This window comes from Glycine max, chromosome 18 (assembly GCF_000004515.6).
Source record: "Glycine max cultivar Williams 82 chromosome 18, Glycine_max_v4.0, whole genome shotgun sequence".
Classification (NCBI taxonomy): Eukaryota; Viridiplantae; Streptophyta; class Magnoliopsida; order Fabales; family Fabaceae; genus Glycine; species Glycine max.
In genome coordinates, this window is record NC_038254.2 from 55,667,272 (window position 1) to 55,684,722 (window position 17,451).

Sequence of the window (17,451 nt, forward strand, 5' to 3'; positions counted from 1 at the left end):
TTTTTTAGTAATGAGCTTAGGTAAAGTTATACAACGTTGTAGAGCTCATTGATGTTGATGCCGTTAATATTTGTTAAGTTGAAGTAGCAATACGAGGAGATCGAAGTAGTGGAAGATCCGGTTGAAGAGTTTCACAGATGTGAAACAGAGCCCGGGTGAGAACATTGCTTGAAGATGGTTTGGTCGAAGGCAAACTCACCCAAAAGTGACGCCAACGAGGTCCATTATTCTTTCATCTTTCTTTAAAGTGTAAAAAGGGTGTTGGACCAGTTGATGAAGGGCTTTGGGAAGCTTTTAGGGAGTGTGTGTTTGGGAATCAATTATAAGGCAATTCAATGTGGAGGCAAGAAAAATAAATAAAAGGTTAAATTATTTATTTGATTTCTATAGTTTCATGGTTCTTATTTTTTAAATTCTTATAGTTTGAGAATGGCCTTTTTAATCCCTATAATTTACATTTTAACTTTGTTAGGTAATTTGAAAATTATAGAGATTAAAAAAGTAAAAATAATAAAATTATAGAAACTAAAAAGATCACTTTTAAACTATAAGGACTAAAAAGATAATAACTATGAAACTATAGAGTAATTTAACCTAAATAAAAAATAAATAATGACTAAGGATTTTTAGTATCAATATATTAGAAACACGTATTTTAAATACTTGCATTTAATGGTGGGAAAACCGCCAAAAAAATGTCAACTCTATTAATCACTTAAGACGAAAGGCAAAATTTGTGTAGGGGTAAAATGTCAAAAATAATGTATTTTATGGGGATAAAATTTACTTTAAAAAGTAAAAATTTGAGATAAAAATACCCTTAAGCTTTGAAGTCGATATAATTAGGCATATGTAACAATTAAATCAAAACTTATCAAAGATTACTTTCTAGATTTTATTTTTTTTATTATGATAGTTTGCTAAGAGAAATCCCAAGTTATTGTATGGTAGATCACACTAATGTTTTTTAAAATAGCTATCCAGGGGCAGAGGCAGGCAGGGGAACTCACAGAAGTCATGCCCCCTAATTTTTTTAAAAGTGTGTAAAAATCATTATAAAAATAATTTTATGCCCCTTCAAATTTATAAAAATTTAAATTATTAAAAAATAATATATAAAATTACTATGTTAGTTGACACATTAGGGAGAGAAAGGGAGAAGAGAGAAAATGGTATGATCATAATATGATAGAAAGAAAGATAAAGAAAAAATTATAGATTTTAGAGTGGAGTATTTGTAATGTTGAAATGTCCGCATATAGATTCAAAGAATATTTTTATCTATCTAATGTATTTTTTTCTCATATATTTCCTAGATATATAAAAATCATTAGTGTGAAAAATCAAATATATTTTTTTCTCATATATTTCCTAGATATATAAAAATCAAATAATTAATTTATCAAAACTAATAAAAATAATTAAGTTAATTAATTTTAATTAATAATATCATAGAATTAAATAATTTAAGCAATAAGTATATTTAACGATATTTTTCGTATTTCAAAGAATATTTTTCGTAATTCCACTTTTGATTCAGAAGACATGTTCTGCAATACAGTATCCATTTTTTCAATACGCTTCTCCCTGTAAAACTTTTCTATGTTGTAGCATACTTTTCTATACGAGAATAACTATTTAAAAGATTAGAATATGGAAAGTATTGACCTGTGAAGTGTTGGTAGAATAATCTTTTTATACCTGTTACAAGTCTCCAGTCTTGTTTTGAAATCTTAATAAGGATGAAAGCATGCAAATCCTTGATGCCCTGACCAACCATTTGAACGGGGTAATTTTAAGCAAGATATAGAATAAGTTGGCAAAGCAGATACTGCAACTTTTAATAAAACTTATTTTTTGTGTGTGGACATCTTAATTGTTAGTTAATTATTAATTATATTTGAAGGAAATGTTATTAAAACTCCTTTCGTAAATAGTTCATGGAACCAATGTTATTAAAAAAATATAATTATTAATTATATTTTTCGTGTGTAGACATGTTACATATTTATTCATTTTATTTTTGCTATTTTTTCATTGTGTTTCTAATGCGAAAAAATTGACTCAGGAACAGGAGCTTGATGAAGAGAATGTTGATTCTGAAGCTGATGATGAGGTAATTGTAGTTCCATTTTTTCTTACAAAAAGTACAGGTGATTGACAAATATGATTGGAGTATTGATTTTTATGTTTTATGGAACCTGACAATTGCTTGATCCATGCTAAATTCATCCAAAATTCAGTCAATGGATACGCAATTTAATATGCAATTATTGGAGGCCTAGTTTAATGTTGAGCATGTACAACCCACTTCTGTTAAGTATACTCAATAAACTTAGTACTCAATAAATTTCAATTAAATTATGATAAGTATATATCGATATTAACATTTAAGGATGATTAAATTTTTGTATAGACAATAGGCAATATGAGAATGTCCCCTAGAAGAAAGAAAAGAAAAATAATATTCTCTTAAATAAAGGATTTAGTTCCAATATTAGTCTCAAAATATTGAATATTAGAAAAAAGGGTTTGATTCATCAAAACAGTATGATATATAAAATATATTTATCAATTAAGAACATAATGATATATAAAAATATATGATAAAAAAATTAACGATCATTAGTTGAGTTAAGAATAAAAAAATCTACACTTGTCTTTTGTGAGGTAAATTTAATTAACAAGAAAATCATTATATAAACATGCTAAAATTCTAAATATCGCTAAATCCAAATATATCAATAACTAGAAGCACTAGACAAGTTAGTTACAGTTAGATCTCATCTCCTTTAAATCTAAACAAATAAATCTAATTTATTATAGTTTAAAAAAAACTATATTGTTCTAAAAAAATCTAATTAAACTTTTAGTCTTAAAAAATTGTAAATTTTAAATTTTATTTTCTTCTTTTTTAATTCTTTTAAATATTATAATTTTTCAACTTTATATATATGTTGATATTTCATGAGATTAGTATGATCTTTCACCAAATGGTTCAATAGAAAACAAGAAAAATTGATTATCTATACATTTTTTAATCTTCAAAACTTTGGCATGAAAATCATTCCTATAAATCAATGGTTGGATTCAGAAGGTAGTTGCGTTAAGCCTAAGCTCGTGATAGTTGCATTAGGTTTCCTTCTATTTGACATAGTTGATGTACCATTGTCTTGTCTTATGCTCTCATGTTTACTTTGTTGTACGGTAACTTTTAACTATAAATAATTGCATTTCCATGAAGCAAATTTTTAAAGTTTCTTACAACTATATTTACTGTTAGTGATTCATGAGGGATATATGGGCATTGATAGTGGTAATATGGGTTTTTTATATTTATGAAAATATTCTTTAATAATTGAATAATAAAAATAGCTTTACCTAAAAAAACAAAAAAAAAATGTCTTCTACATCGATTTTAAAACGACCGATTTAAAACGATAACGATCCTAAAAACCGTCTTAGAATGTTGAACATTCTATATCGATTTTGAGATTATCGATGTAAAATCCTAATCGACAGTCTTTGGCGCATGATCCTCTTAGAATCATTATCATTCTATATTGATCCTCTCAGAATCGATATAAAATGTTCAACATTCTAAGATGGTCGTCCACGACCATCGTAGAAAAGGTTTCTCCTTTTTACGACATTCGTTACGACGATGGTTGAAAATCGATATAGAATGACTCAAATAACCAATATAAAAAGTCTTTTTTATAGTAGTGTTAAAATGTTATAAGTCATGCGAATGCATCATTTTTTTGTATGCTTCCAGGGAAAAAATACAAAAAGAGCCTACCCAAGAACATCTCTAAAAAGGAGAGTGGTTAGGGCAGGAGAAGGAGAATCAACTGTACGTACAAAGAGGTTGAAACTGCCTAATACCAAAACTGGTTAAGGTGTGCGCAATACCTCCCTATCAATATGGATAAAGGAAATAGTCCAGTCTCTTTTGATAAGCTCCAAAGCTGAGGACAACTTCCTGAGCTGAAAATATCAACCAGAAATTCAACATCCATCTCGCAACAAAGAGGGTGTAAGCCTTTATCCTAAGCAAGAGAAGGCCATGGATAAAAGTTAAAATCTCAGCCTTGGTACTATCCCCAGAACCATCATCAGAGAAAAATTAAATTTTATTTATTAAATTATGTTTTTTTTCTTGAGCCGAATTTCTGACTCCGCTTCCCGTAGTTATCTTTCTTTTCCTTGTACTCTAATTTGACCACAAAAACCCACGCCATATCAAATATGTCACCACAACTATTCACTTCAATTCATGGGGCTGTCTTCGTGGTATTTCCAAGGACTTTTAGACTCCTCCTAAATAGTTGTTGATGCTTCTCCTCGGTGATTTTACAATTTATTCAGATGGAGTAATCATCTCATCTGGGCTCCAAAGAAGCATGCACATAGAGAGGATAATAAAAATGCATCGCTTCTGGGATGCCACCGTCGGAGTTGCGAGGATGCCAATGGTGTATCAAGTCAAAACTCACTGGTCCACTATAAACTACTTGACAAAGTGGGGCACTACAGAACTTGACATAAAGCATAACCAACTTTTAGAGGTGAAGACAAACCTCGATGATTATTGAGATTCACAAGCATGTGCACATAACTCCTATTGCGTTCACATGTTCAGTACCTTTATGAAAATATGACTAAGACTTTGTTGAGAGAATAAAAAAAATATTTAAGCAGTTTATCTTATTATTTTGTTTTGTTTTAAGCAGTATTTTTAAGGGCACTAATTAAAAGTAAAAAAAATATTTAAAATGCTATTAATATACTCTTCTGTAATTCCTAATACACTCCTAACGTATATTTCTTTACAAAGTTCTTGCTATTTATTTCTTAACTGGTGCTCGAATAATGGTTAGTAAACCCTTTTATTTTATTTTACACTAATAAAAAAACTTCTATTTTACAATCGTTTTACAACCTTTTTAACAAGGGATATTTTTATCAGTAATATTTTAATAAAGTTCTTCATTTTTTTTAAAGGCGAATAGCATATATATGTATATATTCATAAGAATGTCTTACAACTTAACTGTACAAGATGTACAATAAAAAGTTAGTTCCCCTAAAGTTCTTCATTTAGCTCTTGTAATATTACATTGATTATTTTATTTAAATTTCTCCTTTGACATTAACTTATTTACTATAATTATCATACTATTTATTATTTTAGTTTTTAATTAAAATTTTTACAAAATAAGAAGAATTTAAATTATATTAACTAAAAAAAAACTATAATTATTTTAAAATATTTTTTCTCCGATGAATATATATTTAAACTTATATAAATATATAATTATTTTATATTTATTAGTTATTTCAATAATTAATTTTATTAAATGCACATATCTATTTTTTGTGGTGGAAATACATATATCTAATTTGATAAACTAACTTGGTAGTTTTAAAAATTTATTTAAAAGTTAATTTTGCAATTTTCAATTAACCTTTCAACTTCTAAATAACATCAATTCTTTTTTCTTGAACATGCATGGCCGCCCATCTATTATTAATTAACGTATTTATACCTAAGGATTTTTTTTTTTGACTGGATTTATACCTAAGGATGTGATGCCTTATTTCCGAATAATTTATAAGGGATATCCGTATTAGACCATTCATTTTCACAAGATGAAGAATTTTTTAATTAATATATATATTTTTTTACTAAAATGATGTAGAATGCATGTTGCTTTCTAATGATGTAGGTGGTCTCTAAACCTTAATTTATTCCTAATTACTAGCAACACCTACATTTTATAAAAAATTCTAACTGGATCTTCTAACTACTTTGAATTAAGAACAGGTATGACATTCTCTATCCCGACATATACATAAATAAATAAAATATATAAATATATTGGTATACAAATTCACTTGGATAAAAGATTTTCATTCATTTCACTATTACTAAATATAACTTATTAAAAATATATTCAACTCAAAATAAGGCAGTCAAAATCTATAAAATGTGTTGTTAAATCAGTGAGGTAAAATAAAATAGACTAACATCATGCAATTAATATAAAGACTTATGCCTCAATGTCACATCCTATTAGAGCATTGTGTCTCGACGTCCTTTCAGCACAAGGTTCCTTAAAGCAATTTACCTAGTCATTTGTTCTCCCAAACACAAAGTTCAAGATCATCACATGATCCAAACACAAATAGCACACAGAGAGTGAGTTATTATATTTCTAAATAATAGAGAAGCAAGACAACTATATACATATCATATAAACAAAATAAAACTTATTTTGACATAACTCACGTAATTCCATCACTTTGTCATTCAAAATTCATTTTTCAATCATCAATTACATTACATAAGAATCACACACTTCGATCAAGATATAATAATACATAAATTTCATAATAAACAATTAGCAAGCGTATGCAACAGTTATGCTAAGACTCAAGCCTATATGCAATGTGGTACCATGTCAGTGAAAAACCACCCTGGGGCGCTTAGGAGTACATAACAAGACACACCATACAATGAATATGTCAGGTCACTCTTACTAAGTAAAATCATAGGGAGACCAGTTAGGGTTACGCTGTTTTGCGAGAATACTCGAACCATGTGGGATCGACACAAGCTTAAAGGAGCACTCAAATCGGGTGACCCCCAAGACCTACACTCTGAAGAGTCCGTCAAGGCTTCTCCCTCCTGATTCAGGTCCAACCCCTAAAATATTTTTTTTTTACATGCAGACACTGCTCATGACTTATACAATATCCACGGCCTTACACTCATGTTTTAAACACGTTTAACACAATTGTGCTACAATTTAACGCTGGTTCTTAAATAGGAAACCTACACTTTCTCTTTAACACTGCGCATCAACACTTTTCTCAAGATAACACTGGTCAGGTTATTGTACAATTCAGAGCTTACAACACAAGTAATGTCACGTCAAGTGTTAACCACACACTTATTCACAACTAAAACTCATTCACAATTTCACATCTCATAGTGTCACAATCCATCATCACATGTTTTCACGTATCTCACAAATTAACACATATTCAACTTTGCACTTATACTCAATCTCAATAATAATATTATAATCTCAAAGCAACATGTTATTCCACAATTCATCACATATTCCATTTATAAACACTGCTCATGAATTATACAATACCCACGACCTCACACTCGTGTTTCAAACACGTTTAACACATTGCGCTACAATTTAACACTGATTCCTAAATAGGAAATCTACATTTTCTCTTTAACACTGCGCATCAACACTTTTCTCAATATCAATATTGGTCGGCTTATTGTATAATTCACAGCTCACAACTCAATACACACATCTCAATACACATGTACCTCAAATCTAATCATAATAGAATAATTTTTGGAATCACACCATAACAACACTACAATATTATTTACATAAAATATTAATATAAATAAATATATAGCTAAATTTATATATATATAACCAACAACATACATCATATTGGATCATGAATTTCAAAGTAAGCTTTCAATGTATCAATTCTAAATAATTATATGAACACTTTCCTATATATATAAGTATACATGAATTCATATATATTATCTAAGAATACAACAGACAATCTATTAGAAATCTTTGGTCAATTTCAAATATAATATTAATTTTAAACTATAAAAAAAACCAAAAAATCATGAAAAGGAGAAAATACAAAATCAATGTCTCACTCCCTCTTACGCTAAATCTCTACTTATTTAATCTCATCAATTCACGCTAATTAGACAAAGGTTCAATTTATAGGGTTCACACTCAATAAAAGAACACATCAATTTCATAGCAATTTCTCATTAGGACATCAACTGGTTCATCAAACGTATATAATTCACACTTATAATTATAAGGATAGAATCAACAATTGCAAAAACACCTCAAAACTCATTCCAATTGATACTCTAAGGATCCCTACACATGTTCTCACTAATCCCTAATTGTGAATAACTCATCCATTACCTCTAAGCGGACTCACATGTCTTCCGGTAGAGATAGCGGCATCTTTAGCAAGTTCCTAAGATTTCTCAATTTTTTCCTCTGATTGCTCTGATATGGTTCTCAAACGTCAAAGAGAAGAAGAGATTGAAGTCTCCATTTTATACTGTCTTCGTGTGATTCTTTTTTCTCTCTCCATAGTTATTATTTCGCAAATCACAACGGTGAAGGTGTTAGAAATTGAATCCCAAACCACATATTAAAATTTTATGACAATCCAACGGTTAACAAATCCAGGATTATAGTTTTACGAGACAGTTTTGTGTTTTTGCGGAAAAAGAAAAGGTTACAATGCGAAGTGTATTTCTCTTAGCTCTGATATGATTTCGAAATTCCCAACGCTGAAGAGGCTCAGAATTGAGTTGCAAACCTGATGCTTAAATTTCACGACGATCCAACGGTGAATAAGTCTGAGATCGTCGGTTTTATAAGATAGATTTGGTGGTGTGCGAGAAAAAGAGACGGTTTTGAGAGAAGAATAGAAAAAAATGAAAATAAGGGAAATAGGAGACATAATGGATTTAAAAATTGACCTAACATATCGTTATTTATACCTAGGATATTCACAACTTATTATTTATTCTATTTATTTATTTTTATTATTTTATATAAAAGAACTTTATTTTATTTACTATCAAATGAATAAATCAAATATATATATATATATATATATATATATATATATATATCAAAGCATTATTTTATTACAACTATTATTTATTTATTTATTTATACTAAAAAAACACATTTTAATTTATTTATGAAAAATGAGATGTTACGCGACAAATTATCCCCTCTAATATTTCTCTCCAAATGCTCGATATAATTTATAATTAATTTGGCCCCCATGTCTTAAACATATTTTTACCATGTAGAAAATTAGCTCTAGCCCTTTTATTTTTTCCTTTATACGAGTCATGAGTTTGAGGAGTAGAAGTTAGAATCAAACAATCCATTATTACATTAAGAGAGGATACATAGTTACAGGCTTCAATAAATATAATATATAAAGAGCAGAAAAGCATACATATAAACGAAAACATGCCCAATAATCGAGACATAGCACAACAACAACAGTGGAGAGAAGAAACAAAAGCATTAGAACACATAAATAGCTTGGCCGACGCGATCAACAGCCCCTGTTGGTTATGTCACAGTGTCTCTTTTTACCATCAGCTTGGGGCAGACAGCTGCCATATCGGTCTATTCGCACACATTTGATGGCGGGGTTATTAGGATCAGGTGTACCTCCTGTATTTTGGCCTGCAAGGAGGATTCTGCGGAAGTGGGAGCTGGAGATGGTGGGAAGCTGCGAGTCCAAGTGGTCGACGTTTAGGCAGTCCTCCACGGAGCCATCGCACAGAGAAATTGTGCCATTGGACTTGGACAGAGCTGCAATGGTGATATGTGTTTGAAGCGAAATGACCATAAGCCACATGAGGAAAAAGGTTGATGCTTGCTTCTTCATGTCCGCTACTCTGCTTCTCACTGCCACAAAATCTAGAGAGATATTATCACAAATAATGGACACTGATTTAGCGTCGGCAGTGGCTATTTATGTACCTCATTAAGACATGTACTATGTCCATCTTTTTTTATTCTTTATTTTTAAATAAATATAAATTTTGATATTTTGTAATAATTTTCAGGTTTAAATATATTTGTGATATAGGAAAGTTAGTGTTTTGTTTCATTTTTAAGATACGTAAGTTCATTTTCCAAATTTTAATCATGGTGAGTTTGTGACTTTTTAATTTTGATTCTTGCAAGATATTTTACTCATTTTTAATTTCTATAATTTATATATATTTTTTTAAAGTTTAGTCCCTATAAATGCATACTTATGGGGATGGTAAATAAAAAAAAATCTTATAAAAACTAATTTTTTTAAAAAAATATAAACTTATAGGGACCAAAAATAAGTCAATTATATATCTTACATGACCAAAATTAGAAAAACATCAACTTACATAAATAAAAAACGGGAAAATACTAATATATAGGGAAAAAAACATATATAAGTCTAGTTTTAAAAGAGTGTTTCATGAAAAAAAATTTATGCCCAATAAGTTCCCTAATTGTATAGTAAGTTTGTACACTTTCTATATGATATTCTTTGAGAAATTCTCTTTTATAGTAACTTTGTACAAAAAAAAAATTTACTACGGAGAAAAAAAAGAGACAGAAAAATATGGAATAAGATAAATGAGAGAAAAAATGAGTGGTAAAAATTGTGCAAGAATAATATAACTCATTTTGTTTGTGAAAGAATATGTATTATTTTGAGGTAAAAATTTGACCAAGTTTATATACACTTTTTTATTTATTAAAACAGATACTTAAATGATGTTCAGTATATCTAGTAATTAATTTTTTTGGTTCAATGCTAATCGATCGCTATACTTGATAACAATAAAATTTGAGTTAATTTGATAGTTAATTTTGATTAATAATGATAGTAATTTTTTCACTTTATTATTATTTTTAATGAAATAATGAAAAAATTAATATCTTTATAATTTTTATTAGAAGAAGTGTTTTAGAGAAAAATTGATAAAAAAATTGAAAGAAAAAACCATGAAGAAAGGTTGGAAGAAATGGACAATCACAATACAGGCTTAACACACACTCTTGCTCAGCGTGCAAGTTCACACCCTTATCACGAAGAAGGACTAAACAATGAAGTATGAAGAACAAAGTCCTTGACAACGACGCCAAACACTTGTTACTTGTTAACTCATTAGCAAGGGTAGCAATGTGTCTTAAATAGTAAAATACTCAAAAGTTCAAGTGTTGACTCTATACGGATTTTGTTTATACTTAGATTGATGCAAACTCAACTTTCAGGGAATTTAAAATAAAAAATAAGATAAATATTTAAATTAAAAGATGATAAAGATAAAAAAAATAAAAAATAAAATAGATAAGAAATTTTAATATAAAAGATAAGAAAAATAAAAGACAAAGATGATGAAAAAAAAAGATAAATTCAAAATGTAAATATGTTGAACCCTAACATGTTAAAATTACCTGTGATATAATGTTAATGATTGCAATTTTCCTCTAGAGCACTTAAATTTTCTTCTTTTGACTTCTCCTTATAAAAAATTATAAAGATGTTAATTCCTTTATTATTTCATTAAAATTAATAATAAAATAAAAAAATTACAATCATTATTAATAAAAATAAACTATTAATTTAATTTAAATTTCACCTTCTTTTTGTTTTCTATTGCAATTTCTGAAATTTTTTTCTAGAATTTTCCAATTTCTGAATTCTTTTTCATCACTCATTAATGTTACATACCCTACTTGAGTACAAGTTCGTGTTCCAATTTAATTGGTGAAACCAACTTGTTTTATTGATAACGTTTTTGTATACTGTGTATTACATTTATTAGCTATGTGATCTTATTGTGCTACAGGGTGCGAATTGTGTTTTGTATGTTATAGCCTTACAGGGTAGGGTATATCTTGTAAGTACTCTTTCGTTAATAATATTTTGCGTTAAAAAAACAATTTATTAAATCACGTAAATGAATATTTATTAAAAAACAATAAAATACTAAAAAAACACTATATACTAAATTTAAAATACAAGTAATTTAATACAAATAAAAATATTCACAATGACGCGCTATACTTTAACTAGTCACTAATCAGTGATCAAATTATTCCAACATAAATGCTTACAGCTAAGCCCTGGGTTGACATCCCACTTGTCCAGTTCAAGCAGGGTTATCAAGGTTAGACAAGATCACACAACTCTTATGTTCCTTCTCTACCTAAGAATCTATAAATTAGAAATCTATAAATTAAAAACACTATTTGGCACCTCAGTCATTCATGATTAACAGCTATGAATTGGATCAAAACAATCCTAAAATTTAGGTAAAAAGGTAAAATCTTAGCTATAAAAGATACACCTTCAAACGTTGTTGAAAAATATACGGTGCCATTATAGTAATTTTGACAAAATATACAACTAAGGTCATTTTAATAACCGCCTTGAATAGTAACTCTAAGAAGTACTAAGACGGGTCCCGCTTTGCCCGTAGTAGTTGTATTTGTAATACAAAGACGGTCTTTTCATTTTGACCCTCTTTGAATAAGTTTTTCTCTTCCTTTTAAAATCCAACTCCTCAGCTCCCCGTAGATTATTTCTCTCTCTAAAATCACAAATTACAAAATCCCTTCCATTCTCTCTCTACCGCGCCTCCTATCCTCCTCATCTCCAACCCCCAAACCACCGCGAGAACCACCAGTGCAGGCAGCGACGCCATCGAGACTCCAACGAACAACCTGGCCTTCCGCGATCATCACCCTCCGCGGTTCTCCCTTGAACCCTCTTCAGGCCCCAACAATGCCGCCGCCAAGCGACGCACCTCCTCTGCGAAGCGCGTGTTCTTCGTGTCCGCTACGGTGGCGTCGAAGGTGTCCGCCCCGCAGCGGAAGAAGGACCCAAAGAAGCACGTGATTATCACGGGATGGGGCTCGCGTCAGTGTTCGGGAACGACGTGGAGGGATACTATGAGAAGCTTCTCGCCGGCCAGAGTAGCATCATCGCTCCTGCGCGCAGGTGCAGGCCACCAGGATCTCAGATCTATTCTCTCTTTCCACATTTCCTTCTTATTTTGTTAGTTTACATTTCTGTGAGACAATCCTTTTTGAGGCACCGTGAGAGCGTGGGTTTGGTTGATTAACTTTCGTAATTGTTTGATTCATTGTAAACCTTTTTTTATTTCTTCAGTTTTGAGGCCATTGGCTAATGACTACCTTCAGGAGCATAATTTGTTCCTCCTTCATCAAATGTTAAAACCTTTTTTTATTTCTTCTGTTTTGTCATATTCTTTCTATGGGACAAGATATTAGCATAGGGATAGTAGAATACTTGAATCAATGTATAGTTAGTGTATATGGTTCTGTTTTCCTCTGTAATGAATTATTCGCAAAACTTTTAGATTCATCTTTATTGGGAGGAAATATATATATGTATACACATAGTGACAATTTTGCCTTCTCATGTTCAACTTCTAGTTTTGTCTGTACAATCAAGTTTTACATAAACATAGTCTTCATTGAAATATTACCTTTTGTGCCTTTCGAACTTGTATGGTTTCACAATATGATATGTGGTATGAAATTTATCATTCACCGATTTGAACAAAACTATTTTGTTGCAATTTTATGGGATGATGATCTTTCCTCCATGACTGGTAACACAAAACTTGATTTTGTCTAAGTTTGAATTCGTAACTTTCGTGCAGTAGTTTTTTTCTTTAAGCATGGCTCTTTAACAATTAATATTTTTAGAAGTTCATTTAACTTTTATATCTGAAAAATAAATTATTTTTGTTGTAACTAACACCTGTTCAGTTATTTATGGCATAACTTTTGCGATTGATTGTTGTGTTTAATTCTGTTCTTTATTTTCTGAGCAAGCAAAAACAAATATAGTTTCTTTTTAATCTGTGTTTCTTTTTCTTCATAGTGATTTAAACTCTTTTAATTATGAAATCTTTCTTACATAATTTCTATTAGGAAATCATGATTGTCCCAATTGGAGCAAGCAAATTTGAGGAAGCATTGCGAATGGGCACCGAGACCTATCATCACTTAAAGGTGGTTTTGTTTTATGGGGTCAATTACATGGAACCACTGCACCACAAATTTTTGTAAAATTCTTCACCGTTAAATGAATAATATAAAAAGGGTAAAAATTAGAAAGGAAAGAAAAATAAATGTGATGAAAAGAATTTCATTTGTATTTTGCCTCTTAATCTTACCTGCACTTTCTTTTAGTCAACATTTTGAACTGCTGCATAGCCTGCGTGTTATAATTACCATGTTTTCTTCTACATGGTAAATGCATGTTATGAATTATGATTACATCTGTTTATTAAGATTAATAAAACCAACTAGTGTCCTATGCGCATGAATATTTTTAAATTCAGGTGAAATATAAAACTAGAATCTAAGATGTATAGATTAAAATAGAAAAAAATTAAAGTTATAAGCATGATATGAAGAATTAATTCCAAAGAATATGTTTTGTAAATGAAAAAGAAGAGAGAGTAATTTGTAAATACTTTTAGAGTGAGTGTGTTTGGATGGAAAAATTTAAAATTCTGAAAAATTTTAAATTTTAAGAATTTCAAATACTTCAATTGAAATTCTTTTATTTTTAAAATTTTGTGTTTGGATAAAAAAATTAAAATTATGAGAATGAAAAAAAAAAAGATATGGTTGGTGGGCTAGTTATACATGTTTCTTTATGCTCACATTCTATCGATATTTTAGGAGGCTCAGACGGTATTTGTTGAAGAAGACGGAGAATTTCAATTTCTCACCTTTTAGAAGGAAATTGAAATTCCAGATTTTTAATTGTTTAAAATTCTGTTTTAAAATTCTAAAATTTTAAATTCTTCATAAAAAACATCTAAACAATGAATTCTAAATTACAGAAATTCAAATTCTCTGATAAATTACTTTTCTAAATTAAAATTCTCTATCCAAATTACAGAGTGTGTTTGGATGGAGGAATTTAAAATTTTAAAAATTTTTAAATTCTAAGAATTTCAAATACTTCAATTGAAATTCTTTTATTTTCAAAATTTTGTGTTTGGATAAAAAAAAGTTAAAATTACGAGGGTGACAAAAATGAATGAAAAAAAGAAAAGATATAATTGGTGTGCTAGTTATATGTATTCTTCTATGTTCTCAGGTCCGATCGATGTTTCACAACTTGAGACGGTGTTTCTTGAAGAAGACGATAAGAAGAGAATTTCAATTTCCCAGCTTTTAGAAGGAAATTGAAATTCCAGATTTTTAGTTATTTAAAATTCTGTTTTAAAATTCTAAAATTTTAAATTCTTCACAAAAAACATCCAAACAATGAATTCTTGATTCTGAAATTCAAATTCTCTCATAAATTACTTTGCTCAGTTAAAATTCTCTATCCAAACATACTCTTAGTGTTTTTCGAATCTTGAATAATGCTCTCATGAGCATGCTATGAGATCCAACTCACTTAGAATTTTCAATACCAAAAGAAATATGCATGGCATGTTTACGAGAGCAAACCCATCGCAAGTCATGCATATATAACAGCTAAATGAAACTAGAAGTTTCTAAAATCTCTGGGAATTTTTTGCTGTGAAGTCTCAGTCCTCATTATATATGAAGGTTGTTTATTAATAATATGATCTTTTAAAAGTTTTGTTTGGTTTATATATTTGTTCGAGAAGAATTGAAGTACGGGCAAACTTTGATGTGTCTTAAATAGGAAAAATATTAAACAATAAACACACACATTGACACACATACACTAAATCTATAAAAGTATTTCACCTTCCATATAATATAGTTAAGCTAACGGGGAACTAGTTTAGTTACTTAGTTGGTTTTCCGTTCTTATAAAGTTTAAGTCACCTTGAGTTTGATTCAGAACAATCTAATGATAAGTGACATGATAGATAGAAAAATAGGTGATAGAATAAAGGTGGTCAAATGTTACATTTAACACTTCTGCTGCACAACTGTAAAATTATAGGTGAAACTCTGGCCTGCTTGAATTGGACATTCTGTAATCAAGGATGGCCCATCATACCAGCATGATAGCCTTTGCCGGACACCATGCCTGAAATGTAAAATTCAAGTTTGTTAGCTATAATAATATTGTTAACAGGGTGAACTATTTATGTATGAGGTTGTCATTGGGATTACCAGTGAATTGTAACATTGAAAGGTGTCATATTGGTCACTTTTACTATGATTCTATCATAGTAACATTGAAAGGTATCATATTGGTAAACAACTGGTCCTGGAAACATACCATTAATTGTGACAATGTCTTTGGAGCTGCAAATTTTGGTTACAAATCATACCATTGGCTGAGAATAGAGGTCACACATGCCTCTAAACGTGCTCTATTTTAAATCCCACCACAATCAGCCTCCACCCATTCCATTTTTTGTTGTGATATTTTTTGTTTTGGATGCTGGGAAATGCTCCTGACGTTTTCAAATTCAACTCCGAACATGGTCATGACTTCTAAATTGTGTTTAATTTTTGCAGGTTGAAGCTGATATTGTGAAAAGAGCTCTTAGTTACCCTTTGAAATTAATTGCTAAGAATGCTCGTGTCAATGATAGTGTTGTCAGTGAGAAGGTATTAAGGTTTGGTCTGTGTAGAATTTCTCTTTTCTCTACGAGTGTGGTTGTGATGATGTGATTTGTGTTGTAATTAGGTATTGTCCAGTGACAATCCAGGATATGGATATAATGCTGCCACTGGTAAATATGAAGATCTGATGTCTGCTGGGATCATTGATCCAACAAAGGTGATTTTCTGTTTGAGCATCAATAGTTTTTAATTTTCTTCCATGTGATTGCCAAACAATCTGAATAATTAAACTTTAGGTTTTGTTTAATATGATGGCATATTTATATTGAATTTCATGTTTGGGATGTCAACATCATAAGAAATGGTTACTTGTGAATTCAAAATTTATACCTGGGATGCCTATGTCTCAGAAGAGTGTAATTCATCTCAGAGAATGATAAAGCAGGATCTGGTTTGATGCTGTACATTGTGATTGATATTGGTTTCTTAATGTTAGGTGAGAGCAACTGTTGCAGAGCTTCAAAATGTTGTTCGTGTATTTAGTCAGTTGTGTGCTGCTTCCAACCTACATATTCACGGGTTTCATCAAAAGAATGTTGGATACTGCAATTCGATAATCATATTGGCATCCATTTCAGCTCCACCTGCACATAAAGGTCATTTTAGGTTCATGCTTAATTATCTACACTTTCTGTTCAACATTTACATACATAGATAATATAGATACTATTATTGCATATTTTATAATTATATTTGTTGATTATTACTAATATAGATAATATTGTAATTATAAATACAACTTTTCATATTATATAGTTATATTTATTAATTATTAGTAACATATATAATATTGTAATCATAAATATTGATTTTAATATTATATAATAATATTTATTGAGTATTAGCAATATTGATAATAATGTAAATATAAATATTGATTATTAATTAACCTAAAATTTAATTATAGGTTATTCAACATTTAATATTGGTGCGGTCGTAAGCACCGATGTTAAAACATGCATTTCTACATCGATGGTCAACATAGCACATAGCATTGATGTAAAAAATTCAACATTCAACAACGGGCATGCATTAGCAACGTTGTCGTTGGCACATTTTCTAAGTCGTTGATGACGTTAGCAACATAGTCAATAAATGTTTTTCAAAGACAATGATTTGGTTAACACCGATGTAAAAAAGAGTGTGTTTTCTACATTTGTCAATATAAGATCGATCTCGAGACATTTAACTATCAACGACGTTATATTCTACCTCGGTTAACCATTGATGT

The 17,451-nt window shown here is 29.8% G+C and overlaps 2 protein-coding genes across 2 annotated transcripts; one reads left to right on the forward strand and one right to left on the reverse strand.

The window, feature by feature from the left end:
* Positions 1-8,976: 8,976 nt before the first annotated feature.
* On the reverse strand, positions 8,977-9,565 carry LOC100500432 (uncharacterized). Its single transcript, NM_001251064.3, has one exon. The coding sequence runs from the start codon at positions 9,502-9,504 to the stop codon at positions 9,166-9,168; it is 339 nt and encodes a 112-aa protein (NP_001237993.2). The 5' UTR covers positions 9,505-9,565; the 3' UTR covers positions 8,977-9,165.
* Positions 9,566-12,132: 2,567 nt separating this feature from the next.
* Positions 12,133-16,966, forward strand: LOC100809997 (60 kDa chaperonin). Its single transcript, XM_006603527.4, has 5 exons — positions 12,133-12,615; positions 13,578-13,658; positions 16,113-16,205; positions 16,285-16,377; positions 16,657-16,966. Exons 2-5 carry the CDS (start codon positions 13,584-13,586, stop codon positions 16,876-16,878), a joined length of 483 nt encoding a protein of 160 aa, XP_006603590.3. The 5' UTR covers positions 12,133-12,615; positions 13,578-13,583; the 3' UTR covers positions 16,879-16,966.
* The last annotated feature ends 485 nt before the right edge of the window (positions 16,967-17,451 follow it).

Coding starts and splice junctions, on each gene's coding strand:
- LOC100500432 (NM_001251064.3), bottom strand. CDS start 9,504: ATGAAGAAGCAAGCATCAACCTTTTTCCTCATGTGGCTTATGGTCATT.
- LOC100809997 (XM_006603527.4), top strand. CDS start 13,584: ATGATTGTCCCAATTGGAGCAAGCAAATTTGAGGAAGCATTGCGAATG. Junction 13,659..16,112: donor AGACCTATCATCACTTAAAG/GTGGTTTTGTTT, acceptor TAATTTTTGCAG/GTTGAAGCTGATATTGTGAA. Junction 16,378..16,656: donor GGATCATTGATCCAACAAAG/GTGATTTTCTGT, acceptor TCTTAATGTTAG/GTGAGAGCAACTGTTGCAGA.